This window comes from Falco cherrug, chromosome 1 (assembly GCF_023634085.1).
Source record: "Falco cherrug isolate bFalChe1 chromosome 1, bFalChe1.pri, whole genome shotgun sequence".
NCBI classification, from domain to species: Eukaryota; Metazoa; Chordata; class Aves; order Falconiformes; family Falconidae; genus Falco; species Falco cherrug.
This window is the reverse complement of record NC_073697.1, coordinates 13,073,480-13,100,157: the sequence shown is the minus strand read 5'-3', so window position 1 is coordinate 13,100,157 and position 26,678 is coordinate 13,073,480. Positions and strand designations below refer to the sequence as shown.

At 41.1% G+C, this 26,678-nt stretch overlaps 1 protein-coding gene and 1 long non-coding RNA gene across 6 annotated transcripts; one reads left to right on the top strand and one right to left on the bottom strand.

Moving 5' to 3' along the window:
- Positions 1-266: 266 nt before the first annotated feature.
- Positions 267-15,012, bottom strand: ZNF330 (zinc finger protein 330). Of its 4 annotated transcripts, none has more exons than XM_055709435.1 (10): positions 14,879-15,012; positions 10,800-10,927; positions 10,502-10,521; positions 10,315-10,385; positions 8,120-8,199; positions 6,699-6,825; positions 5,844-5,948; positions 3,174-3,220; positions 1,937-2,054; positions 267-1,259 (listed from the first exon to the last, which is right to left on the bottom strand). In XM_055709435.1, the coding sequence occupies exons 2-10, from the start codon at positions 10,917-10,919 to the stop codon at positions 982-984; spliced, it is 966 nt and encodes a 321-aa protein (XP_055565410.1). In that variant the 5' UTR covers positions 10,920-10,927; positions 14,879-15,012; the 3' UTR covers positions 267-981. The 4 variants fall into 4 exon arrangements, with proteins under 4 accessions (XP_055565410.1, XP_014135426.1, XP_027661263.1 ...); XM_014279951.3 differs by lacking the exon at positions 14,879-15,012 and adding an exon at positions 14,659-14,813; XM_027805462.2 differs by lacking the exon at positions 14,879-15,012 and adding an exon at positions 14,355-14,611.
- Positions 14,953-26,678, top strand: LOC129736013 (uncharacterized). 2 transcript variants are annotated; one of them, XR_008732119.1, is made up of 3 exons: positions 14,953-15,092; positions 15,231-15,331; positions 24,556-26,678. It is a non-coding gene; the product is annotated as an uncharacterized LOC129736013 (long non-coding RNA). The 2 variants fall into 2 exon arrangements; XR_008732120.1 differs by having other exon boundaries at positions 15,013-15,132.

Here is a 26,678-nt window from a genome sequence, read left to right as displayed (position 1 = left end):
TGCTAACACTTCTGCAAGTGTCACCTCCTCAGCTCAGATGTGCTGATCACACAGCCTTGTACCAGCACATTTGCACAGAACCGTATTTGAACCCAGTATTTGGAACCCACCTGTTTTTTTCACCTTCCCAATTCACATACAGGGGTTGTTTCCTACCAATTTTGTAGGGGTTTTCTGTCGTGTGCAAGGAAAAGAGTTGAAGACTAGGCACAGAAGAAACCAGTCTCTTGCTGAGCTAATGAGAAATTATAGATTTTGGTGGTAGCGAGGATGCACCAACATTTTTATTGCAATAAATTTTTTTATTATCCAGGGTGCACTTGTAATGACTGCATATAGCCTCACTGATTAATATCCAATACTAAAAATGCTGGAAAGGTAATGTTCAAGTACATAGAGAACGACATTGATCTGCCTTACCTATATAAACAAGTTATTTTAGTGTCAATTTACGCTTTGTATACAACCTGCTTTCCAATTATTCAAGGGAGATCAATATTTATGACAATTCATTAAAGAATGCAGTTGACTTTTACTGTGCAGACAACAAAAAAATGCAGTCACCAACACACCACTACATTAATTTTATGAAATCAGTTAACAAAATTATTGTAAAAAATAACTTATTTTCTAATGAGCAAATAGAAACAAGTTGTACAGCTCTCCCACATTCCTGTGTTGATAGGAGAAAATGGCATTGAACCATTATACTCAGTAATTCAAGAACAAAACCGCTTCACTGCTTAGCGGAATAAAAATATTTTTGTCTTCTTCCCCAGTCCCAAACTCAATATTGGTTTATACAAAAAAAAAACAACAAACCCCAAACCTCACTTGGAGTTACTGCAGAAGTTCCATACTCTTTACTCTCTAACTTTGATACGGAAGTACCTGATAGAACTATCCTACTGGCATGTACATGATTCAAGTGAAGCACTGCTTGGCTCCTTCCAAGTTTTTTTAGTTGCCAGCATACTAAGCTTAATCTTCCGATTCCTCATAATGTGCATACCCACTAGCATAGGTCCTTCCTAAATTCAAATTGCTGAATACATCTGTGGTGTCAGTATCTGAATCCTTCCCTCCCTCATCAACATCATCTTCATCATCATCTTCTGCTTCATATTCATCATACTCATCCTCACGGTCACCTGCTTCTCCAGCTTTGCTGGAGGAGAGGCTCTTCCAGTAGGCATCATAACCAGAAGCTCCATCTGCATCTTCACCTCCAGTCTGTCGGCCAAATTTCAAAGAGCGTGCTGCAGGCAGACAAAAATCATTATGTTCCCGCTCCTCAACAGCAATTTGAGCTGAGCATCTGACATTTCTTTTCCATCCTTTTTCACTACTCAGCAAAGAGCATATAATGTTACACATCCTTCTTCTAAATCTGACATTTTCAGATTCAATTCTTGCTCTGACAGAACCTTTCTGCTACAAACAGCCCATCCCTCTGCAGCCAAGTTTGTATAAGCAATAACTGCTCCCAGAGCATGACTTGGGTTTTAGGATAAACCTTTGGTACTCTTAACCAAGAAAACCTGTAATTGGATGTGCTTTGCAGACAGAATATATATTGTGATTCATTCAAGACTGGTTGAGGTAGATTGTATGTATGTCATCAAATTGCACTTCGAACTTCATTAGCCAGCTTCTTGTAGATGAAATAATGACTTAGGTGGTGATTTTTTTGCAATTGTTCTGTAACTAAAATCTCAAACTAGACAACAGTTTTCACTGTATTGCAATCAATTAATGATTAAGAATAAGAGACCGCTTTATTCTAGAACTAAGAAACAAAGTTTTTCCCCAAAACAAATGCAGCAAAGCTCTGCAAGTCAACTGAAAGTAAATGGACTTTACTTAAGTGTTCCTATGCAGAAAAGCAGTCGCCAATAGTACTTGCATTGTTTGTTAGCTAAAGAAGCAGGCTTACTTGACATGCTGAGATCCTTTGTCTGCTGAGTTTCATGGCCACATTTAGGGCAGGGAGGCTCTTTTCCTTTTTCCTGCTTGAAAACCTTACTTCGCACATGATCATCACAAAAACATGCCTGTGGGGTGAAAGAATAAAAAAGGCTAAATGTTTTAATCATAGAAGAATAGTCTCCAGCCAGAAGCAAGCAAAAAAAGTGTCTAACAGCAGCAGGATTTTCTGGTTGGGATTAAAATTTAATGAGCTCTATCTGCAGTGGAACTGGAGTCTGTGCGCAGAGCAACGGCTCCTGTGTTGAAAGTAAGTTTCATGGCTTCCTGGGGAAAAGACTGGGTAAAAGCACTGATAAACAAGCACAGAAAGTAGCACATTCAGGAACAGGGTCATAGTGCTGCCCACAAGGAGCCTGGAAAATTTTGCTTTACATTGACAAGCTTAAACAAAATACAATCAGAGATGTATGCCAGAACATATCTATGCAGTGACCTCAAGGCAAGAATTAAGAGATTGAAATTTCACATATTGAGCACCAGGGTGCCAGTGAACATACCTGGAGAAAGGAAGAATTTGGAATATGAAATCAATGCTATGGGAGACTGCAGGGAAACATAAAGAACGTAAGAAGAGCAAGACCAGGCAAGAAACCAGCTCCTGCAGAAATCTGGGCAATGCTGATGATGAAGCAGGTGGAACTTTTTACACAAAATTACTTCCAAGTGTGTAAAACCAAAAGCCTGACATCAACAAATTAGCCTGTGCATCTGCAAAACTGGGTTAGCTGTGGAGATTATTTCTATTGGATCCAGGCTGCAGCAGTGTTTTCTGGTGAGATCATCACTTGACTGTTTTATAAAAAAAACCAAAAACTTTTAAAATTGTCTTGGTTCTACACTGGATCCACACATAGTCCAAAGCCAAGGGTTTGTTTTGCGTTTTTTTTCTGAAAAGGCCCACACATTCTACAGAGCCAATTTAAACACAGAGGGCTGGACAAAGTGAAGATCACTTCACCTGGTGTAAGGATGCACAACACTGTCTTGTAGCAAGTGTGCAAGCACAGATAAAAGCCCTTTTGTCCCCCATAACGCTGCCTCCAGGCTTCAGAAACTAATACAAAAGTATGAATATTTTTTTTAATAATGTAGATGAAGGCATGACAAGGCTTGTTACCAGCCTTGGGGACTAAGGAGAACAAGTCTAAAAATCACAGCTACTTGCAACTGTTTTTACTCTTTACCTTACAACGCAGGCATGAATGCTGCCCAAGCCTGTTACAGGAAACACCTGTTGGAGAAAATCAGTAAGGAAAATTCAGTACTTGGAAACTGGAGATCTGTGATGATTTTAAAACCTTGTAAAAGTATGTAATAATGTAACTGAGGTGCTTATTTTTAATTCCTTGACACAACTGCACTTTGGCAACGCAAACCAGTCGTTTTACCACACAGTACCTTTTTACTACATTTTTTTTCCAAGTTTAAGTCTCATTGCAGTAATGTGATTTGACACTAAAAGTAAAAGTTCAAGAGCAGAAAAAGTTTAACTATTTCTTGAGTTTCCGAACTTTTAAACACAAGTTTCAGGACCGATTTGGTATTAAGTGATCATCTTGCTTTTCCTTTTCTCACAATGTCAAAAGAAGGAGTGCTAGTATTTTACAGTCACTTCAAACACCACCACAGCAGCCTTTAATACCTTTATCTCATTTATATGGGATTTGAGAACACTTAAAGCTTGCAAAATTCCCAAACTAGAACAGTTACTTTTTTCCGTAGCTTCTGTCACGTCCTCCGGAAATGTACTTTCTTACACACAACTTCAGATGAAAATCTATCTAACCGTGTTAAAAAATTATAGCTGGCACATGAACAGCAACAAGAATCAGTGCTCAAAATCGAACTTGCCCTTAAGCTTCAAATTGGTTTCTTTACTCCCCGAGAGGGAGTATAGTAAAGGCAACCACACAGGAACTGGCAGCAACACAAAGCAGGTGAATAGTTACTCCTCAAGAAGCAGTAATTTTATCAGTCCCTGTGCAAGACCCATTCCCTTCCACCTTGCCTTACCCCTGTGAGAATAGTTTTTGAATCTGAAGTAATAAATATCCTGAGTTCTCCACATGAGCAGGACAGCCAGGGGATTTAGCACTCTGTTAGGTGTTTAAAGATGGAACTGGAAATGCTAATGCATATATATTCAAACACTTCTGGAGGATCCGCAATTTAAAAAACTTCTCTCAGAGAGTGATGGACAGTAACAGTACCTTTTCCACAACTAGAATGGGATTTAGACCACAACTGCATGACTACGTTTCAAGTTCATGTATCCTGTAGAAGTTCAGCTTTTATAATCTTGTTACCACACACTGATGAAAATCCTGCCTCTCTACCAAGACTGCACTGTGCCACAAAATGTTGAACACCGTGAAAACCCTCAAAAAAGCAATTTTCCTATTCAGGGTGTGACATCACATCTGTGAATTAAAAGCTTCCAACAATCACTGAAAAAACATTCTTGTGGAACAGCTGTTGCTGCTTCAACATTGCTATGCAGGATGATATTCTGGCAGAATATATCAAGAGAAGCTAATCAAGGCTTAGAAAATAGTTGGCTGGGCAAAAATGGATCTGAGATGAAAAACGATATAAAAGATTTCTAGATGCAGACTACAACACTGAAATCAACAAACATTCTGAATTGGAAGTAATCAATTAGGACAAGAGATAAGTCAGTTCTGAAGAAAACAGTCTTATACATGATAGAGCACCTTGAACTTCTATAATATGGATTGAAAAACGTTGCGATAATCAAAATACACACAGGTTTTGGAAAGGATAAACACTTGTTTCATGGGGATAAACCAAATAGCAGCTAATGGTGGGCAGAAAAGAAAGACTTCTACAGAAGATTAGTTATTTCAAACATTATGCATAGTCTTGGTTTGTTTGTGTTTTGTGGGGGGTTTTTGTGTGTGTTTTTTTTTTTTAACTTCCCCTGAAGTTTCCCTGTTTCAGCCTGAGATGAGTAGTGGACTAGAAAATTCGGGCATGACCATCATGTCCTCTTACAAACACCAGTTTCAGTTTTGTCCACGCAATTAATCAAAGTTCAAAAGGACAAAAAGTCTTCAGCTACACCTTCTTTACTCAGTAAAAGTGGACATGTATCAATACTGACACATTTGATACATTACTAACATATATGTCCACAGTCCAATGGTCAGTGAAGAAACTAACATTGAGTTCATGTTCTGGATGAACCCTAGTTTTGTTACTTCTTTCTGTGCTCACCCTGTCTCACTGAATCAGATGATGACTGCTTCCTGAGCCACAGCCTTCCTCAGGACTTGCTGCTTCTGCAAAACCAACAGCTGCTAAACCTTCACCAACATACAGGCCATCTGGGAAACACAGCAATCTGGGAAAGTTTAGCCAGACTAACACAGGTAGTATTATTTAGAGCAGCTGTTTTCCATGAGAAACAGGTATGTCGAAACAGTTCATCGGTGTGGTCAGAAGAGTGGAAGAGTGCTCCTTGCCTGCAGAGCTCTGTGGACTAAAAAAGCAGCATTAGCAGTTCCGGCAGTTTTGCTGCAGTCCTGCCCACTGCCAACCCTGCAACTTCAGAGACGGCTGGCTCCTGCAAAGGCAACTTCCCTTGGGAGGCCTGTAAAAGCCAGGCAGGGAAACAACTACCATGTACAATCTGGCATGGAGGGAAGGTCAGAAACAAAAGCTCTAATCTAGATAACTGGGTATCAAGAGCAAGCACGTAAGAAACAGGCCCTTTCCTCCAGTGGTGGTAAAAACTATTTGGAAAAGGTGATGGAGAGTATCCTGGAGCACAGAGGAAGCAACTGGAGAGTCTGCTTAGCTGTGGTGAAAGGGACTATGAATAACTAACTTACATTTAAATGTCTCTGCTTCCAGAACTTGGCAGCTGGCTTGATGTTCAAACTGATCATCTTCACAGAGGAAATCGTGGCAAAAAGAGCAGGCAAATATTCTGCCTCCTAAAAGATTTATCAAGGCAAAATAATCAGCAATAGGCATAAGCATCAAGTTCTGCTCTGCAAACAATTTAGGCAGTAGCTTTGACTGACGACTTTTTCCTTCTGTCACAAATGCTTCAACAAAGTCCTAAATCAGACACTGCCATCCATTATTACACTGAAAAATACCATGTATCTTACAATGTAAGGCAGCACAAACATAAAGCAAGTGTTACTTCTAGTTATTTTCTTCATTTTATTTTGACTATGGCATTAAGTATTTTTCTTAATTCAGATCACGTTCTCACCCAGCCTCCTTCCCTCCCACCGCCTCACCTCTGATGGGCACTTGAAATAAACACTTTAAAGGATTCCACAAATGGAGATCAGTATGGTTTGCTATGCAATTGGGAATCCAAATACCCATACTAGCATGCACAAGTGAAGAAGGAATGGCAGAAAATTGTGTGTTGACAATCTGATGCAGTGCTTAATTATGTGAAGGGCTCAGCTGCTAAGACAGTTAGTACTTTAGATTACATAACCCTCCATGAGTTGAGCAGTTATGTTCTTGAGCAGGTCATTTACATTCCCCGCTGCATAAGGCCTATTTTTAAAATGGGGAGAGTGTCTTGCTTTGAACAAACATACTGCAAAGACTGATAGTGAGTGAAGATTCAAAATGCTATGTTAAAAATATAGAGTAATTTAAGCAACGTGAGTAGAAAAGTATCGGTTAGATTTTCCTACTTTCAAGTGTAAGCAACCTACCGTGGTCCCAGACACTTCTTTCGCACTCAACACATTCTGCATCTGCAAGAGGGCAGATACACGCGTGTGTGCTGAGACACTTCCTCCCGTGACACACCCAAGCTTCACAGAAATCACAGATTGCACCCTGCAATTACAGAAAGGTATCATCTTGGGAATTCTGCAATATCTAGAGACAGACTCTTATTCCATAACCCTGAATGTATCCAAGTATCCATTCTCTCAGTGGGTTCATTCCAGCTGAGCAAGAGAGCATGAGCTGCATCTGTATTCCTATCAAGCTGCTCCACGGTTCATTTCGTTTGTTTGATATTCGTTTCTTCAGGATTAAATATCATGCAAAATAACTTGGTTTTCTCCTTTTCTGATTTTTACATTTCTTATCATAAAACTTATGCATGAAAATTGTGTCCTCCAGCTGAAACCTGAGATCCATAAATGACAGCAATGTTCTGGCAAAAATGCCATTTCAAAAAAGACCTGAAAAATGCCACTAGATTCTTACAGCTGAAATTACTCATTTGGATTTTAAACCAAGCTATATTAGAAAATAAGCTCTGCAGAGAGCAAAGATCAAATAACTCATTAGAAGTCAGACTAACCTTCATTGTGATTAAACTACAAGATCTACACATCAACTATCCCTTAATTGCAGCATTTAAGAAGCCTCCTCAGCCCGTATGTAACAAACTACCATGTGCATTACAAGCACACAAAACTAAGAAAACAATGGTGAATCCAAATTGATTGTTGATGAAAACATTGCATCAGTGAGTACAGGAACTTCAGACTGGGAAGGCCGGTTGCGTTACTGAGAAAAGCTGACTGCCAGCTGGAGGCAGAAACAGGACAGAGTTTAGCCCATACAGCGTTCGGTCCAGAGGCTGTGACATGCCATGCTTTGCTTTCCAGAATGTAGAACTAACTTCTAAGAACAAAAGGCCAGAAGCTGTAACTATCTCTGCCAAAAGCCCAAATGTTTGTATACGCTTTTAAATAAAATTCCCCCCCTAATGCCATGGAACAGATTCCTCTCTGCAACACTGATGATCTTTGCAATACTGAGAAGAGAGTGACAGAATTCCACTGGTTTCTACAGAATGATCCTAGATTTTAATGAAGACTGGGAATTGGCTATGGGGCATGTAAGCTCCAGTGCTGTTAATGCACGTGCTTAGGGCCTGCCACCAACACGTATCTGTTAGCATCCAGGACGTGTGTCAGAGTTTGCAGTAGCTGAACCTAAAAATGCAAAATTTGGGTTTTCATATATGGGAAAAATCAGATTGGAATGGTAAGATGAGAAAAAAACCTTGGCACAGTACATGCTACCGTTCCATAGATCTGTTTTATCTTTTTTGAGCAAGATTTGCATAATATAGTCTCATAGGGCAAAAGAGCTTGTGATTTTGTATACATACCACCATTGCTAGTCCCGTACTGTACACACCAGCATGTTTTATAACACAGTCCGAAGACTTCATCATGCATTTGGTTTTTCCTGTTTAAAAAAAAAAAAGAAAAAAAGGCAAGCAACCAGAAGAAAACTATGTAAAAATCAAAACCACTTAGAACGAATGTTCATGTAAGAGCAGTACTTCAGCCAAACGTCTGCGCTTAATTGTAAATCTAGGTAAAAATAATGCAAAGGAATGTCTGCAACCTGCAACCCACCCTCACATCTTCCTTAGATCAAATTAATTATCCGTTTTCAGCCAAAATCTCTTGCCCCAGTACTGAGATAATGAGGCAGTGCGTTGTCTTGCTTTATGTTTTGAGGCATTGGCAAGAATTTCAAATGTCAAAACAAACCAAAAGCCAAAATTAAGGTGAAAGTCAAGCAATGACATCTTAATAAAGCTGCCTTTAAAATTGCTGCTACTTCTGTCCCACTATAAAAGTAGCATGTGCTGTGTGCAGGGCTGAGGCCCTCTGAAAAAAAAACATGTGCATCTGATCATTTACTTACTTAGATACATGGCGGGGGGGTGGTGCTGGTGGGTTTTTTTTTCTTTTTTGAAGAGATATTACCTCCTAGACAAAATAATTCCCTTTAAATGCAGGGGTTGTGTGGGAGAAAAGGCCGCAGTCTGCACTTAAAAATCAAGCAGTTAGGGTGACAAGTTTCTCCTACTCCTTGCCTCTGACATACCAGAAAGATCCACGCTCTGTATGCAGTTATACAAGCAAAGAAAATCTTGTAGTTAGTCCGGGCTACTGCAGTGGAGTTTTATCACTGATTTAAGCTACCCTGCCACAGACCCCTTCAGTAAGTGTTATTGCCTGCCTAGAGAAACCAGCAAAAGGGTGCTCCCTGCAAACCCATTCAAGAGCTGACAAAAACCAAACAACACTCTGAAAATGTCATTAAATCCCAGTATGCAGCATCAGCAGAGTTTTGTATTAAATCACACCTCAGATACTAAATGGCATTTGGGAGGTGGTGGGGGTATTGCTGGGCCTGAACGTTGCAGTACAGCTACCTTGCTCCCATTCCTCAGCAACTTCTCTAAGAAAGATGCTGTTGGTTTACAGGAGCTGTCCCCAATATTTGACTAAGCACCAAACAGCTCTAATGGTCTTTGTCTTGGAAAACCCTGGAACTCAATATTAATTTTGTGGCTGTTGTTAGGATCCCTTTTCCTCCAGAAACATACTGCAGCTTAAGATAAATTCAACACACAGGAGTCAACTTCAGATGTATAATATACTGCAAGATAGTATGTTTTCAGTGCTTCACTGCATGACAGAGGGAAGACTTAGGAAGGATGACACACTGCCATTGCACACTAACAGCCTGGCTTCCAGAAATGCTCAGCATCTGCAGGTCCCAACAAAGGCACTCGAAGCTGCAGATGTCAGCAGCTCTCAGAGTCAAACTACAAAACAGCCAAACTGCTTAATGACAAATCAAAAATCTGCAAGGGTGTGTTGAAACAGTAAACCAACAAAATTCACCTTAAAGTATGAAATTACTATCAACATCCCTTGCAAGCAAGCGGCTGTTTTGTTTTTGTTTTTTTTAAAAGCAGGGGGGGGTGTGCATTTTAGCCTGATTCAGAGCTGAGTTTTGTCACTAGGAGTCCTTTTCTTCTGATTTCAAAGCATCAGCCCTCTAGCACATATAAGTAACATGAGCAGCATATTACATTACAAAACTATGTAAGTTGAATAATGTACTGTTGCTTTAATTGACATTAAACTGATCAGAAATTATATCACCCCTAAATTTACTGGCACCTTGCTGGCAGTCAAAGCATTTTTAACTTTGCTCTTGTTACATTTTTATGAAACAATACTCTACGTGGTCACTCTAGGGTAATGGTCAGTCAAGATGTTCTCAATCCTAAAAGGCAGTGAGGCAAATTCTTCTGAGGATCAATTACTGAAGACAAACCAATGACCCTAACTTGCAAACCTCTGGGTGTCAGGGGCATACCCATGAGTGCATGATCGAGCAAGATCAGTTCTCAAGGAGGACATTCACAGCAGATTTAAAAGAACCTGCTCCACAATTCACAAAGGTACTTTAAGACAAAGGTACTCTAACTGCTGAGAGTTTAACGCTACAAATGGGACTGAAGATACCATGGTTTTGTTCATTATTTCTACTTACCACATTGTGCGCAAATAGGTAATTTTTGAACAGAGTTACAGAAGTAGCAAAAAGCTCTGTTCTTCTGTCGTCTAGGCACATGGAGGGGAGAAAAAAAAGCAAGCAAGCATTAGAAAAAAAAGACCTGTAAAACGTTTGAAACCAATTAATACTAAACTACTGGTTTTAGAAGGGGAAAAATACTTACCTTTGGCACTTATCACATTCCTAAAGAAAAGAAATAAAACATTGGTAACTATTTTTATTCTAACTACACTACATAAAATTTACAGACCCCACCAGGGACTCTGATTTAAGTTCTGATTAAGAATCTGAGTTTTTATTCAAGTGTTATACCTCTGATGCAAAATGAAACCTTAAATATAAAGTAAGGATGGCAGGAAGATTGACATTCTAGTGGTGTTAAATACAATCAATATATTATCACTGGGTTTACATAATCTAAAATCACATATTGTAATATATAATACTTTAGGTTATTTTACCATTGAAGCATTGCAAGGGTGTTTGGCTAAATCTATGTTGGCTCTTGAAGCCCTTATCTGCTTTTCACGTTCACGACGGTTCTCAGCTTTCTTACGAGCACCAGTCTTCTTTTTAGGCATTTTTCACTCTGTGGGAAGGGAAAAAACAGGTATGTAACGAATGTACACAAAACGACGTACATAAATACGTGGATACACGTGACACATGCAGCACTAAAACTGGATCTCGGAGTTCCCATGTTAACTGTGCTTCATCTCCATTCGTTTTCTCTTCTGAAAGTTTCTTTTGACACGTAGATTAAGGGGCCAGTCCCTTAGGAAGGGTTATGTGATAAATCACTAAGAATACTGTGATCTGGAAAGGACTTTGCTGTCTTACACTTTGCACATAACTGTCTTTGAAGTATTTTGTCTTAAAAAAAACAATCTTGCCATGTTTTATAGGCTGGTTTGCGATGGGCCTCTGGTTTTAGTTTGCCTTGCCTCTTTAATAAGGACAATGTTCAGCTCATTTTCACTTCTCTCTCTTCTCATGCTCGGTACCTACTTCAATCAGTTAAAAAGCATTCTTCAGGTAAGCAAATTGTTGTGTACTGCAAAACTGCAGATTTCACTTTTCATGAAGGCTTAGAAAACAAAATTGCATACAGATTTAAGAGCTATGACAAAAGGATGTTTGTACTGCTTATCATTCTGGCACATGAGCAATAATGAAGAGATAAGCATGCACTGCTTTAAGATGCCACTGTTTCCCAAAAAGGGTTCACAGTGATTTAATTCTATCTGTTCAACGTATGTGTCTACTTTAACATTCTAACATGGAATGCAATACAGTGGTGAGACCATCAGGCAATCAATCAGACCACTGTTCTCTTGTCATATCCACAGTACTCACATATGCTTAGTTTACTCTGTGTTTATAATAAATTAGGCAAGTATTATCCTGACTTCATGAAATGGACAACTAAGATTAAAGGTGTGGTCTGATGTCAGAATTTCTCCCGTTAACATGGGCACTCAAGATAGAGGCCCTTCCTTACGCTCCATCTTTATCATCCCCTCATTTCTGCTGATGTAACTGTTGTTGGTGTCACATTCTAAACTAGATACAGGTTAAAGAACTCAAACCCAAACCAACAAGCACCCACAAGGCCCAGATTAGCACAATCTGATGGGGGAAGACAGTGAAAGGGGCATCAGGGGTATTTGCTTAGCAAGCATGGGAATAAGAAAGCAGCTAAGGAAGAGGCAAGGACCTCTCTACTGACAAAAAAGTTGCCTTATTAAACATAGTTCTAAAAAAACCACTCCCAAGTCTATGGCCTAGGTGGACATACTTTTTGTGCTGTCACTACCAAATCACATTTCCTTGCAGACAAGATGGCTTAAGTTTTGGAAGTGTTTAGCTCTTATCTTGGTACCTCACCACTGTGCTTCTCTTTTGAAAATCTGGCCTCTCTAGCGAGTTGCCCTGGCATATATTGCACTGTACAACTAACCCGCACTTCCTCTAGCTACAGGTACACCTAACAATGCTCCTTGCTCTGCCTCCGATTTCTAAAACTGCAGAAATGTATTTGCAAACAATTGATAAGTGAGACTCCAGTGTAATCTTAAAATCTCCATCTGCACTTAGGGAATGAAGTACCAGCTTTTCCCAGCCTCATCCCTAACTTCAAGCAGACATGTATGCTGGTATCTGTAAGGGAGAGCTGAAGCATCAACAAGCAGCAAATTGTAGCAGCTTAAACTTGGAAGAAAAATTAGTATCTTCATTCAAAAAGTCTTATAAAATAAATCCAACAATCCTAACTTTCCTGAACAAAGAAATATATTGTTCTGACCAAATGCTAAAATTTGGTTTTGATAGCATACATAAATCAGTTTTCTCACCCTGCAGCACTTTGCACTGTGTTTAAATTGTATTAGTGTCATATTTTGTAGTCAAAATCGTATTGCTGAGCTGCCTGCTGGCAGTTGTTATTATTCTAGAGCGTGACGGTTCTGACACTGGGAGTCCAATGTGAGGACTCATATTGGACTTGCACACTAATTTTCAAACTGCTCGAATGCTGATTTTTACAACAGAATCTAATGGTTAGTATTTATACCTTGACTTCTACACATTACCTCGTAATTGAAACCACCAAAATGACAAACCATTTTCATGAAAAATGGTCTCAGTGATACTGAGGACACACTATGAGAATTCTTTAAGATGATAGTTTTTAGAAAGTTGCACTAAACTGAACAACAACAAAACTGCAATGTCAGGTCCTTTTAATAAAGCCATCAAGTCAAACCACGCTTTCAAACACCATCCCATAAATAAAAACATCCTATAGATGAGTATGCTATCACTCTTTCCCTCCGAGCTTCCACTTAAGATGTTTGTTGTCTTCGCCCCGAGTTCTAAATTTTTAGGGAATTTACCATCTTTTGATTTTCTGACTGGAGCTTCATAATGTTACGATGCCAGAAATCATGACAGTAAAAACTTTGTTTACCTACAACTCCTTTCAAATCACAGTATTGCACCTTTTAAAAGCACTAATCAGTATCTAAAATGCCGCTACATTATGTTCTACCTCTACTTTTGGCCACGCTTCTGTCATCTGAGGCTGATGGATGACCCAAAACTGTTATTTAGGCACGATAACACCTTTACTAAATGCTCAGACAGGAAAGCCCCAGTGGAATCCGTCTGCAGTCCAGCTCCCCTGCAGGGTGCAGCAGCCAGACTCTCCAACTTAACGGCTGATGCTGTGGCACAGAAAGCTCAGAGTTCAGATATCGGCAGGCTGTGTATGAGGTGAACAGCAGTTCAAAGGAAAAGCCCCAAAATGTACTGTGTGAGTACTGGGTCCCCACCACTGTGTGTTTCACTCTGTAAAAGCTTCACCTACTGCTCTTCACGTGCCTCCTCTATTTGGTAAGGTGAAGGTAAGGGCAAAGACAGCAGTTCCCACCACAACTCCAAAGCCTGCTTGTGTATTTTAACTGATGGTTTGTGCTATGTAAAACACATAAAGTCTGGCATCTAAATTCTCTTTTGCTCATACCATGCCTGTGCCGTTTCTTCCCCCACCTTAAAGATTGTCCTTGATGAGGTCCCAAAGATGCACACTAAGTTTGCAGCAGACAGGAAAGCAGATTGCATCAGCAGATTTCTGGATTTTCTGTGCTGAGCGCGACACTCCCATGCGTCATATTATCTTGTCTTATGTGACACGCTAACCACCTTGCTGTCACAAATATAATGAACAGCTGTAACAAGCTATACATCTGGGGGGCTGGGTAACTGTTGCGTTACTCTTGTCATGCCATGCATGTACTAACAGCTAAAAGAGGCCTTCCATATTTCAAGACTTGTTGTATTTGAGCATAAAATAGCTTCTACCTTATGCATAAGCATCAAAAGAGGAATCACAGTGAATTCACTGGGTCACATCTGATTCTATGGAGAATTCAACAAAATCTGCTTTTCCACTTTGCAAGCGTTACGCAAGACATCAATATTTGGAAAAATCTCTATTAGCAGTATTTCATCCTTACGTCCTTCCAGTCCACAATTCCTCCTAATGATGAAATCATTTCCAAGGCGCTGTGACTTCAACGCCGTTCTCCACCTCTGCGGAGCTGCCCTGAGGGCGGCTGCGCTCCGTAGGGCCCGGGCGCGCAGCGGCCGCCTCAGGCCCGGCTCTGACCGGCCCCCCGCAGCCCTCCCGTCCCCGCCGGTAAAGGTCGCCAGGCCGCCGCGCTCGCACGGCCCGATTTATGGCTGTCAGGTGAAAGGCCACCAGCAGACGACAGCTTTTTCGGAGAACACGCGCGCTGCGGCCCCTCGCTGCGTTGTTACCTTACTCTTAGCACTTTCACCCAGGCCCCCAAACTGTCGCAACGCGTTTCCAACGCGGATCGCCGCGCTCCGTATTTCTCGGCCCGTATCTCCGGGGGTGGGCAGCGACCGTTCCGCTAGCTCGGACCGAGGAAGGCGCGGCCGCCCCCTCAGCGCCCCCCCGCCGCCGCTGCCGCCCCCTCAGCGCCCCCCCGCCGCCGCGGCCGCCCCCCGCGCCCACCTGGCTCCAGCGGCCCCGCGGAAGCCGGAAGCGGCGCGCGCGGTGCGGAGCCCGGCCGGCCCCGCGCGGCGAGGCGGGAAGGTTCCGAGGGCGGCCGCGGGGGCCGCGCCGCCGCCTCAGGGCCCTGTCACCGGCGAGCGGCCGGCCTTCCCCTCGCGGAGGCGGGCAGCCGCGGGGCGAGGGGCCGGCCTCGCAGCACGGCCCGGCGTGCTGGGTAGGGGAGGCTGGAGGGGCGAAACGGGAAGGAAGGCGAGGTGGGCGCTGAGGGAGCCGGGGGGGCCGGGGTCTCTCTGACGGCGGGCAGGGGGCAGTACGAGTGCCAGGATAGCAAGTCTGTACTTTCTCCTCACAGAATTGCGGTGTCTGCGGGTTGGAGCTCGAGTGGTTGGCAACCAGGAAAGGGCACGATTTCCACACTGCAGGGAAAGATTTGGAAGGAGACCGTAAAAAATGGTAAATATATGGTTACCAAAGGCAGCGTTCTTATAGCAGGAGTAGTTGGCACCTGCGTCTTGTGTACTACTGAGCACTTGGTGTTACAACGCACGCTGCATTTGGTGCACTTGCATCTTGGATTAAAAAAACCCAAACAACCCAAAAGTGTTATCTCCACATGGATGTCTGTGTTCTGAAGAGAAACAGGAAAAAAACCCTCTTTTGGTCTTGTTTTGAGGGTCCTAGTTAACAGGGTTTTTCTTCTCGCTTAAAAGATGCTGTTGGTTTCACTGTGGTTGAGAAATCTTTGAGCAAAGTTTTAATATGCTTTTTGTATGGATGTTAATGGTGGTTCTATCCTCAAATTTTGTTTACTTTTGTGGCAATTGCCCCACAACTTCCACTCATCAGAGACCGAATTTAGGGCATAGTGCTTGCAACAATTAGTTGTGATTGTAACTGGTTAGGGTCAGCACCTGAAATACTTCATCAGTGGCTTCATCAGTTTACAAAATAAAGTGTTGTTTAATCTTAATGGTAGAAATACAACACAGCTTAAAAAGGGAAATAATACCTGTACCATAAAAAACCACCCCAAACTGTACACATCTGTGTCCTACCTGAGGTTATGCAAGTCATACTTTGTCACAGATCACTGTGCCTTTCAGGAGAATTCAGTCTGCTGCTCAGCAATTTCTGCTCATTTCCCACTCAGCCACCCTAGAGGTCTGTAACCCAGTGATGCTTGCTTGAGTTCTGTAAGAGCTGTGAGCTCTGAAGCTTGGTTTGGTTGGCAGGCATGAAAGATACTAGATGAGGTGTGAAAGGGTATGAAGTATGCGCTGAAGGTGAAGACAGATGTGGAGACTTGCTGCCCCCTTTTCTTTGTGTGAATGGTGAGCCCTTAATTCCTCTTCATAAATAGTATACGCACAAATAAAAATGTAAGGATGTCTGATTCATTTTAATATCAAATGTTCTTCCTACAAGCATATTTATTGCTCTTGTGCATATTGCTTACAAAACCCTTTGTTGAAAACATTAGATGATGTATTGTATAGATATTTAAATGAAGATGAGTGCAAGGACCATGGAGCAGTTACATTCTAGTGTATTTCATAGTCTTTTGCCTTGGAAGGTTTGATACATATTCCGTATAAGTAAGTCCTAGGGCACTGTTTTATTCTTTGTGTGCTTTGATCATCCTTTCACTCAGGTGGGGTGGTTGTATTGCTTCACATTGTACTGGGTCATGGAATTCTTACTGAAAGCTTGTTGCTAGTTATGGAATGTGATTTTGGCTTAATGAGAGAGGCAGGTATTCACTGGCCACCGCTATCTTGCCAGGAACGCTCTTAACTTTTATGGGGCCAGGGTTGTACCTCACATAACAAATCGTTTGCTTGTCATGCTTCACCTTCAAGATGTAATCTTCACATCAGGTTAGTGGGACACACAGAAATCAGCGTTATTGTTTAAGGCAAAAATTCATGATGATGCCTTAACAGGACATTTCTCCTTTGTAATAAAGCACGTGGAGAAGTAATTTTTAACTATTGTCAGTAGCCATGGCTCCATGTGTAACTAAGAACCTAAGCAGAAAATATGATCTTTTGTGAGACCTTAGAGCTTTCTGTGTCATTCTCACTTTAATTAATTAATTAATTAAATAATAATATTCTTTTATTCTGGTTGTGACCATTGTAGTCTGTCTAGTCATGAGTGCAAGAACACAATGAGAATAAACAATATAGCATTGGGAAAAGTACACAATGGGAATAAATGATACAGCATTGGAAAAAATACAAACAGGAAGTTTTATTCTATTTTAGAGTAATTATCCTAGTCATCTAATCTACTTTCATGAATGAATGAATGAATGAATGGAGCTATTAAAGGAAGAACTTATATGTATCCACAGATGTGGCAATTGTCCTCTCATTTGAACGGGTGTTTTTGCATAAACAGACACATGAGTGAAAAAGGGGGGGAAATCTAGAAAAATCCCAAGGAGACTGGTGGATGCTAATTTTTTTTATCTTGATCTCACTTACATGGCTTTTAAGCAGTTGTTTTATTTTATCCTGTGAAACTCTTACTGCCTCGATTATGTTCCAGAAACCACCCTCTAGATGGCAGGAGTTAGTCATTCACTCATGAACGGTAAAATACCTTGTTTTCAGAACGGGTAAAGTGGCCTAGGGCTGTAATACAAGTGAATAAAAAAAGAAAAATTAGATGAAAATAGCCAATTTGGAGCTATTAGCAATGCTGGACTACTCTCTGGGGACCTAGTGCAGACTATTGTTTCAAAGGTATATGCAGAATGTAGTGAGAGTTACCCCCATTTTTAAAGGTGTTTTCAGTGATCTTTGTAATAGAAACCATGGACAGTGTGTGTGTCTCTGAACTGTCATAATTCTATATTACCTTACAGAGAATCAGAACTGTCATGTTTTTGCTTAATGGCCACTGTCTGTCTAGCCGAGGAAACAGGACAGGACTCTTTGAGGGCCTCCTACATTGCCTGACAAAGGTGCTTGTCTATTCAGGAGCTTGCATGACAGCACAAATATTGGTGACTGTCTTAACCCTAAGCTGTGCAACCTGCAGAGTAAAAGTTGTACAGTAGAGAGAACTGGCGGTGTATATCACTCTTGTAAACTAAATGATGGAATGACAGCACAGCCATCCTTGTTGGTATTTACATGTTCAAGGTATACCCTTACAGCATGCATTGTTTTTCACTCCCGTTTTCCTCTGCTACGCTGCTCTACATCTCCTAAAGTTAGTTTCACCTATGCAAAGGGCCACAGGATGCTAATAAATCAGAATCCCTCCAAAATAAATTGCTGTCCAGGTTGCAGAATAGTGAAATTTTGTGCAATCTCTTTACCCCTCACTCCATTTTTTGTTCATGTTTTGGAGTCTTGGCAGGGCAGAACAGTAGCACTATGGATTACATATTGACTGCTGGTCAAATACACGTTTTTAAGGCAGTAAATTCACAAGCATTTTAAATGGGAATAATTCAGTGAAAAAAAGTGTTGGGAACAGTTGTCTGAAGGAAGGTGGGAGTTGCTTTTTGTAGTGACAAAGCTGAGTAGTACCATAGCAGTACGGTGTACCAGCTCATGTGGTCACTAAGCATCTTCTGAGTTGTGCTGCTCACTCCTTTGTCTGCTCATCTCATGGAAATTCTTCCTTTCCAGTGAGGGCATGTTTTGGGGATGGACACTTATTTATTCCTTAAACTACTCAATAACAAAGGATTCATGCGTCTTACTTCTACTACTGAAAATTATTGAGATCAGAAAGGAAAATCAGGAAATTAGGTGTGCACGGTCTCTATCAGAATGGTAATATTCTGGGAGAGATAGGACTTTCATATGCAGTGACACTGGACTGTGCTGGATGACAATGACACATTTTTATTGTCTTTTGCTGTAATATCTCGGTCCATTTAAAGATACAATGAAATGTGTGAACTATCAACTTGAAATAAATGATGGCCTGAGTTGCTGTAATTTACTTTTAATTTAATACACTGCAAATTTTTTTTCTCTAAATAATAGGCTGGTTCTGATCTAATTAAGCCCTTGTTACCTACCTACCTACCTATTATCGTAATTATCTTCGTTACTGTAATGTCTCCTTGCAGCATTCAATGTTTGTCTCCCTGGGGGATGCATTGTAAAATGGGTGCAGCATATACCTTTCTAACTGACCTTTGAAACAGCATACATCAAATTTAATTTGTTTTTCAATCCTGGCCTTGCAACAACTGACCTTAAAAGTCATGTCAATATTTGTTTGATGTAAGATAATTTTGTCTACAGACATTTATCCTTGCTGATTTAGCTACATAAAGAAAAGAGAAACAAAGAAAAGAACTTGAGGCAAAAAATCTTTACTGATGTCTACTGAATTGGCATGTTCAAATATAATATTTTTAAACAGGCCTTCCTGAATTAGGTGTTGGAAAGATTTTGTGTGTGTGTGTGTTTTCTTTTCCCCTGCTATTGTAACTGATGCTTACAATCATTAATCTTACCCCTGGAAAATTATTCCCCAAGAAATTTCTAAATGCTTATTTTGTCTGGTCACTGTGAAATGTATCAAAGGGGAGGAAAATAAAAGATAAAAGGAAAAAAGAGAATTTGCTGTTAAGTGATTAGAGTTCTGATTCAGGGAGCCCACTCAGCTGTTAACTTCTTTATTAAAATCTATTAATCTTTCCTATGATATTCAAGTTGTATATTTTCACATTTCTTCCATGACTTCAATAACAAACTGAATAGCATTTTATCTTGGTAGTTTGTCAGGGCTTTTTTGTTTTGTTTTTTAAGATGAAAGACATGCAGTAAAGCCAATGCTGGAATTTCTCTGGCATATTTAATGTGGTATCATAAGTTAATTATCATATGTTAATTAAGATTGCTGAGGTGAGAGGATAGTGCAAGACTAATCAGTTACTCATTTTCTAACAAAAAGGGTAAGCAATAAATATTTGTGATGGAAAAATAACTTGTTGGCCAGTAGCAAGTTATTAGTATTGGCTTTCCATTATGAGATTGTAATGTTGTAGATTATCTTGTTCCCTCTGACCTCATCAAAAGTCTGGCACATGGTGATAAATTTGCTGCATATGTGACACTGGGAGGCTTTGTGTGTAAAGAAGAGGGAGGTACCCGACAGAAATAAGCAGGAGCACCTGTGTGACAGAAATGGAAAAAATTAAAAAAAAAAAAAATCAAGGTCAGACAGTGGATGACTGATGACGAGAATTTCTCTCTCAGTGCTGGAGGCTTGTCAGGTGTAAGTGACAGAGGAGAGTGAGAAATGTGAATGCTTTAATTGGTCACAGGATACGAGATAAATTCACCTCACTTCAACTGTGTAATAATGATCTTGTGGGTCTGAGCTTGCTGTCTGGCCTCTCCCTCTAATCAACAGGGAGAGATGGGCACCTGAAGGAGGTCAACCATCTCTCAGGAGAGGCTGATCACTTTTTTTCTGACATAAAGCTAGGTGCCGTGAAACCTACCCAGGGTGCCTACCATCTGTCTGTGCCAAAGAAAGTAAAGTTCTAAGGGTATACTGAAGATGGTGTTTCCAGTAGGACTAGGGAAGAGAGCGCGGTATCAAAAATGTCTCACAAGACATTATCTGGAATAGTTGGTACAGTTACCTGTATCTAAAATCTAAGATCTAAAAATGGGGCTGCACAGCTGTAGCCATACCACATGGGTTACGCTGGAGCATGCTAAAGCAGAGGAAGGAAAAAGAGGGGCTGAAGTTCCTGTAGACTTCCCACAAGTCCCCCTGTAGTATGGACCAGTTAATACTGTTAATTCATTGTTCAAGTAAAGAATTCATACAGCCAGGTAGAAGGAAATGTTGCCAGGATGATCAGGAAACAGAAGCCTGTTACATAGGAGGAGGTTAAAAAGATGTGCTGTATCTGGCAAAATGAAAGGTCAGAATGGGGTAGGGGGGGTTTCCATCAGTGTGCCAAGTAAGGGGAGGTGAGCAAAAAGCCTGTTCTAGCACAAGAGCAAAGGGATATGAAACTTTATAGTCTGGGGCCACACAGCGCGAGAGAGATAACAGCAGCAGGAGAGTGTCAAGGTTCAGGGGCTATAGTTGTGTGATGTATGAAGAGAGCTGAGGTTGTTTAATCTGGAGAAGGGAAGACTGTGAAGATCTAATTGCTGTATTCAAGGACCTAGAGGGAATTTATAGAGAGACAGAGCCAGACTCTTCTCAAGGGTACACAGTTAAAGCATGAGAGGCAATGGTCACAAGCTGCAGCAAGGGGAATTATGACTGGTATATGGAAAAAAATTGTTCAGAGGGAGAGTGGTTAAGTAATGGAAGAGCTGTGCTGGAGCCTCATACATTGATGACAAGAAACTCTCTTGTAATTTAGAATGGAAATTATTTTAATAACACAATGAATTAAATTGAAAGGGACCTCTGGAGGTCACCTAGCCAAGTTTCCTGCTGAAAATTTCCACATCAAATGAGGTTGGCTAGGGCCTTGTCTAGCTGAATCTTAAATGTTGCCAAGGTTGGAGATTGCGCAACTGCTCCAGGCAACCTTTTCCCAGGCTTAACAACTGTCCCTGCAAAGATCTTGAATAGGAGGATCCTGTTGACTTTGAAGGCAGTTGGATGATGGCCTAGATGAGGCAGAGTATTTGCCGTCTTTTTCTGAAATATCTGTGCTAACAAATTTAGCGTTTCAGCTGTTCTGTGTTTTTCCTCAGTTATCGAGCTGTGTGACATGTTCCTCTTTTGTGTCACTTCTTATCTGGATAGCAATTTTTCTCCTTTAATTATGGCTTTTCCTTGTTCAGTAGAATCTGGTTGTAGAAATCTTATGCAAATACAAACTGAATGGTTTTCCTGTCTAATTATAGCTCCATTTAGATGAGAGTAATATCAGTGGTACTGAGCACTGGCTGAATTAAATACTGAATTTATTCAGCTAATGAAAGCTGAAGGACAGATTTGTTTGCTTTACAGCATACAACATGGGTGGTTTAGCTGTTGGTTCAGAGGACTGAGAGAGAATTTTTGCATTGACAGTTCAATTTCCCTGATACTGCAGAGAGCTCTCCCTTACCATCTCTTTCACAAACTTAACAAGCTCCCATCTTACTTGCCCTCACCATGTTTTTGAAAAGCATTGTGGGTAAAGAACAGAATTACACCCTGTGTTTATAATAGCATCATGCAGCAATTCACCACATATGGAGCTTCATGTTGTAGATTATGTAATACCTGTATTATAAATAAGGTGTTTAAAAGCAGGTAATCGAGTGTCAAATCATATGCTTATGGCACTATGAATATTAAGACTTGGAACCATTTCTAGGCATGGACATCAGTCTCAGTATTCTGATTGATTTAGAAAACCCATTTGGTTATGTTCCACTGCTGTTAGTTGATATTCTGACAATAGTTTCTATTCATTCTCATTTGTATTTTATTTGTTAGATTTCATTTATTGCATCTCAAGTACCTGTACCTTTAGAGTTATTGAAGTGTCACTATAAATAGTTAGGTGCTCACGATGTTCACTAAACTCCTTATTTATATTTATTGTGGGGTAATGAATCTGCAGTCCTACTCAGAGCTAGAGCTTATAAACAGTTGATGTATTTTGAAATACATTTTCTATTTATAATAAGTGTTCTAAGTGTGGCAGTGTTAAAAAGCAGAGCAAAAGCCTTTTTGATGGACTGTAAGGGGGAATTCAAGAGTTTTTCAATTTTTTTATTGTTTTTATGTATTATTTAAAACACTGGTGAAAAACTACAACACTGATGTACTTAAGGTAAAACTCCAAAAGGAGGACAAGAAAAAAGTAAGCAGTTTCTGAAAACAGCACCCTGGACCAGCATCTGGTTTCTTTGCTAATTTTTACTAGGTTAGTTAGTTCTTTTTGACAAGATGGATTTCTCTCAAACTCATTGTAGATGTGCAGTCTCCCCATTGAGTGCATGTCTGATGGGTCACTGGAAGTATCATCAAGGTGTTTGGGGAGTTGTTTATTTATTATATTTCTTGCTGCTGTCATGTCGCTGGACAGTCTGCTGCCAGGATGTGGCTGTGTATTTTATATGAAGTTAAATATTTGTCTACAAATATAAAAAGGCTATGAATTTGCTATTTGCATAACGCTGAGTCAAGTTAGATAGCAATAATTTACAAAAAAATAATTTACAAAAAATAATTACAAAGGTAAAAAGGCTATGAATTTGCTATTTGCATAATAATGAGTGAAGTTAGATAGCAATAATTTTTGGTCACTGCCACCTTCTCTTGGTCTGACCCACTCTGAGCTTGAAGACCTTCTAGGCATCCTACAAAAGCTAGTTGTGTAACAGATCTGGGCTGGAAGATGGATGGGATGCCCCTGGCAGCCAGTATGTTTCCAGAGCATTTCCATTTTATTGTTACCCAGCTGAAATAAAATGTTACTTCCATTTGTTTTTTTGAAGTGGCTGCTTGGTGGAGTTTATTTGCATAGTGGTATTTTTGCCACTGGACAGTTCATTTTAAATCTAATTTGTTTCAGAGAGCTCAGACCTTTTAAATGAGCACACTTTTTTCCAACGTTAAATCCAGCTAAAACAGCCTAGAATGAATTGGAGCACTGGCCTAGAAAGGAAAAGCTTCACAGCCCATTACCGATCCCCTGAGCCATCTCATCCCCTTGACTGGCATGTAATGTTTGTTTAATGTAAAATTTCCATATAAAACAAAACAAAATAAAACCCAAAAAGCAGAACAGCAGCTCTTTGGCATTAAGATATTAAAATGTGAAGGTAGTGAAAATAAGATTTCCTTTCATAAGTGCATTAGCAACCTTAGGGGAACCCTCAGTAGGGAAATGCCACAGTGGTGAGAAAAGGCTCAACTTGGAGGGGGAGGTGGATGAGTGTGTTTGACGGTGTGGGCTGGAGTCACTGGGGAGCTTTGGTTTTAGCTTCAAGGGAGAGGAGGATCTTGTGGGAGCTTGTGAGGATTTCTAAAATAAGTGCTCTGGGCCAGTCTGTCACTGTGCATGTTACCAAGTATGTCTGGGCAGGAGTGTGCTGCTGTGTGAGTTGCTGAGGATTGCTATGCATAAGCAAGCACGTCATTTTGTGAGTCACTGAGGATTTCTATGCATGAGTGACTGTTTCTGTGCTCGGATATGAATAAATAACATCCAGAGCCTGCAGTCATTCTAAAAGGTTTAATCAAGGCTATCAAATAGCTTGCTGAATTTATTCTTGAGGTTTCAGGGACTAAAGTAAATTCAGCACCCCAGCAGTTTCTCCCAGGTATTTTAAAGTTCGAGGAAGATCAAAGACAGACCCTTAATTAAGATTCTTAAAAATGTAAAACAAAAATGGCATCACTTGTGTGAAAGGCAAAAGTGATGTGTTCAGAGTCCCGTGCACATATCCCCTATTGTGGGATGCTCTCAAGTTCCACGAGTGTCTCCAGCGGTCCTGGGTGGATCTGTCTAGCTTTGTACCGTATCGGGCATTGACTGTAACATTCATCCATTGGTGGGTTGGGGTTTGGAGGTACTTGGCAATGAGGACAGTATGTGTAAAATGTGAGTGACAGCCTGCAGATACTTGCTGAAGGTGCTGGGAGAATGCAAGGGAGAGAATTTCAGAGCTCACTTGCTGAGCATATGTTACCATTATGCTTTATCTGGTTGGGTTTTCACACAGGCCTACTGAGTGGTGTTTTCAGCGAGACACTGGCCCAGTCTGCCCCTGCGTCCCACTGCCCCTGCTGTCATCCTGGCCTTGTCTTACCTCTGCCTCGCGCTGGGACTCGAGGGCACCTTTGTGTCACAGCCTCCCCTGCTTGCCAGTCTGTCATTTCATCTTAATCTCTTGGATGCCATCACTCCCACCCCCCATGGTGTGGCACAAATGAAGTTAAATGAGGCAAGTAGGCTGTTCCATAGATGAATATAAGGACATGCCAGGAATTAATACAATACCAAGAATTAAGACACTTGAAGGCTACCCACAGAGGTCAAGTTCGGAAGAAATGAATGGCTGAAAGGTTTATACAGTAGTCTTTGAACACAAGTGATCGTGATATGTGCAGAATCAGCAGAGCACCCAGCAGAGCTGCAGCACTTGCAGGCTGTGGGCTGGCCTGAGCACAGCAGCCAGCTGGGCTGTCCCCCAGTGCAGTGGGGTGTGCTGCATCCTTTCCATCCTTTCCCATGGAGGGCTTTCACAATGGGAAGCTCTGAAGTCACCCTCTGCTCCCAGGGCAACCAGGTACTTCTGCACTACGCTTGCAGCAGGTTGAGCTCTGGGTAAATGGACCTCTGCTATGAACTTCTCAGAGCTTTTCTAAAAGGCTATTTTTTTCACTACAGGTGTCACAAAGTTGGTGAGTGAGTCTGAGTTTGACCCCGAGAAAGCAAGATGCAGGTTTTGAAGCTGTACTTGTTAGAGAATGGTGTCATTTTTTTCATTTCCTAATTGGGTAGGCACAAGCGTAAGGTGTCTCAGTGAATATTTGTGCCTTGCATCTCTTAAAAGAGCACTAGGAGGGTGTGCTGAAACAGAGCTAAAGAAATGATATATTATTGATTCTGAAGAACCCAATCTGCCATTGTTTCAGACTTCCTTGGATTCGGCTTCAACAGTTGCTCTTCAGTGTGGTGCTGATCTCATCCAACCAAATGTTTGGGTAGCTGGCAGATGGCATTGTTTGTATCTGAGGTAAAGCTGATGTAAAGTTTGGAGTGATTTTCTTATTGCTAATACTTTATCCTTGCCATTCAGCAATTTACACTAGAGGCTTAGAGAGAACTCCATGTGACACAGCCCATCTAAGAACAGAGCTGGAACTGAGATGCTAAAATAAAAGCAGTTATTGAAAGCTAGTCAAATAACATCTGCAGAGAATTTTCTGCCCTATCTCTGCTGTGCAGCTACATCTCTTGTGGAGCAGTTGCAGCTAATAAATACGGTGCAGGAATACTACAGACGTCCTTGTTTTCCAAGGATACAGAGGTAAATGCAGATAAACATGAAATACAATTATCCAGCTTGGAAATGGGTTGCCACGCAATTCTTATTGCCTTTCCTTTGGAGAATTTTACAGAAACAGACCTTCTACTTGCATCCTCTGATAGAAGATAGCACCTCCCATAGCCTAATACACATTAGCAGCCCTCAGAAGCTTTTGTTCATTATTGACAGAAAGGGAATGTCCTTGCTGCCTACTGAATCGCTGACTGACAGGGCTGCGAGGTTTTCCCTAGCTGAGGCTTTTTGGCAGTTGACTGATGAGCAAAACCTCTCGGCCAGCCCTGAGCGATTCCAGGGGTGCCCCTGCTGTGACTGGCAGCTGCGGGGTTCTGCTTTTACAGGGCAGGCGACGGAGGCCTCCTGGCTGGGCAGCAGCTGGAGCCTGTGGTGGCTGTGCCATGCCTGTTGGCTCACATCCTGGTTTCTGTCCTGAGCTTGTGGGACTTGGCAGTTATCTTGGTTTCTGTTTCTGGCCATGGGTCCTTGGCAGTATAACCTCGCTCCAGCCCTTGGTCCTAACAAGTGGGCAAGATTGGTTGCACAGCCTGAGGCTGGCACTTCAATCTGCTCTCAGCCCACATAGTTACAGGGTTGTAGTGGTAAATCCCTGGTTGATTGTTGGTCTGCACATCTAATCCTTTGTGTTTTCAGCTGCTAGCGGTGTTTGCCTTTCCTGTTGCAATTTTTCATGCCTTTCATGCTGATTTCAGAGATGATTCCTACAAACTGGAGAAAAAGTAAAATTGCAGTTCTTATGCAAGACATTCAATTTAATGAATATCTTCTATTGATTA

Coding starts and splice junctions, on each gene's coding strand:
- ZNF330 (XM_055709435.1), bottom strand. CDS start 10,919: ATGCCTAAAAAGAAGACTGGTGCTCGTAAGAAAGCTGAGAACCGTCGT. Junction 6,826..8,119: donor GTACGGGACTAGCAATGGTG/GTATGTATACAA, acceptor CTGTAATTGCAG/GGTGCAATCTGTGATTTCTG. Junction 3,221..5,843: donor GGAAGCAGAGACATTTAAAT/GTAAGTTAGTTA, acceptor TTTCTCCAACAG/GTGTTTCCTGTAACAGGCTT.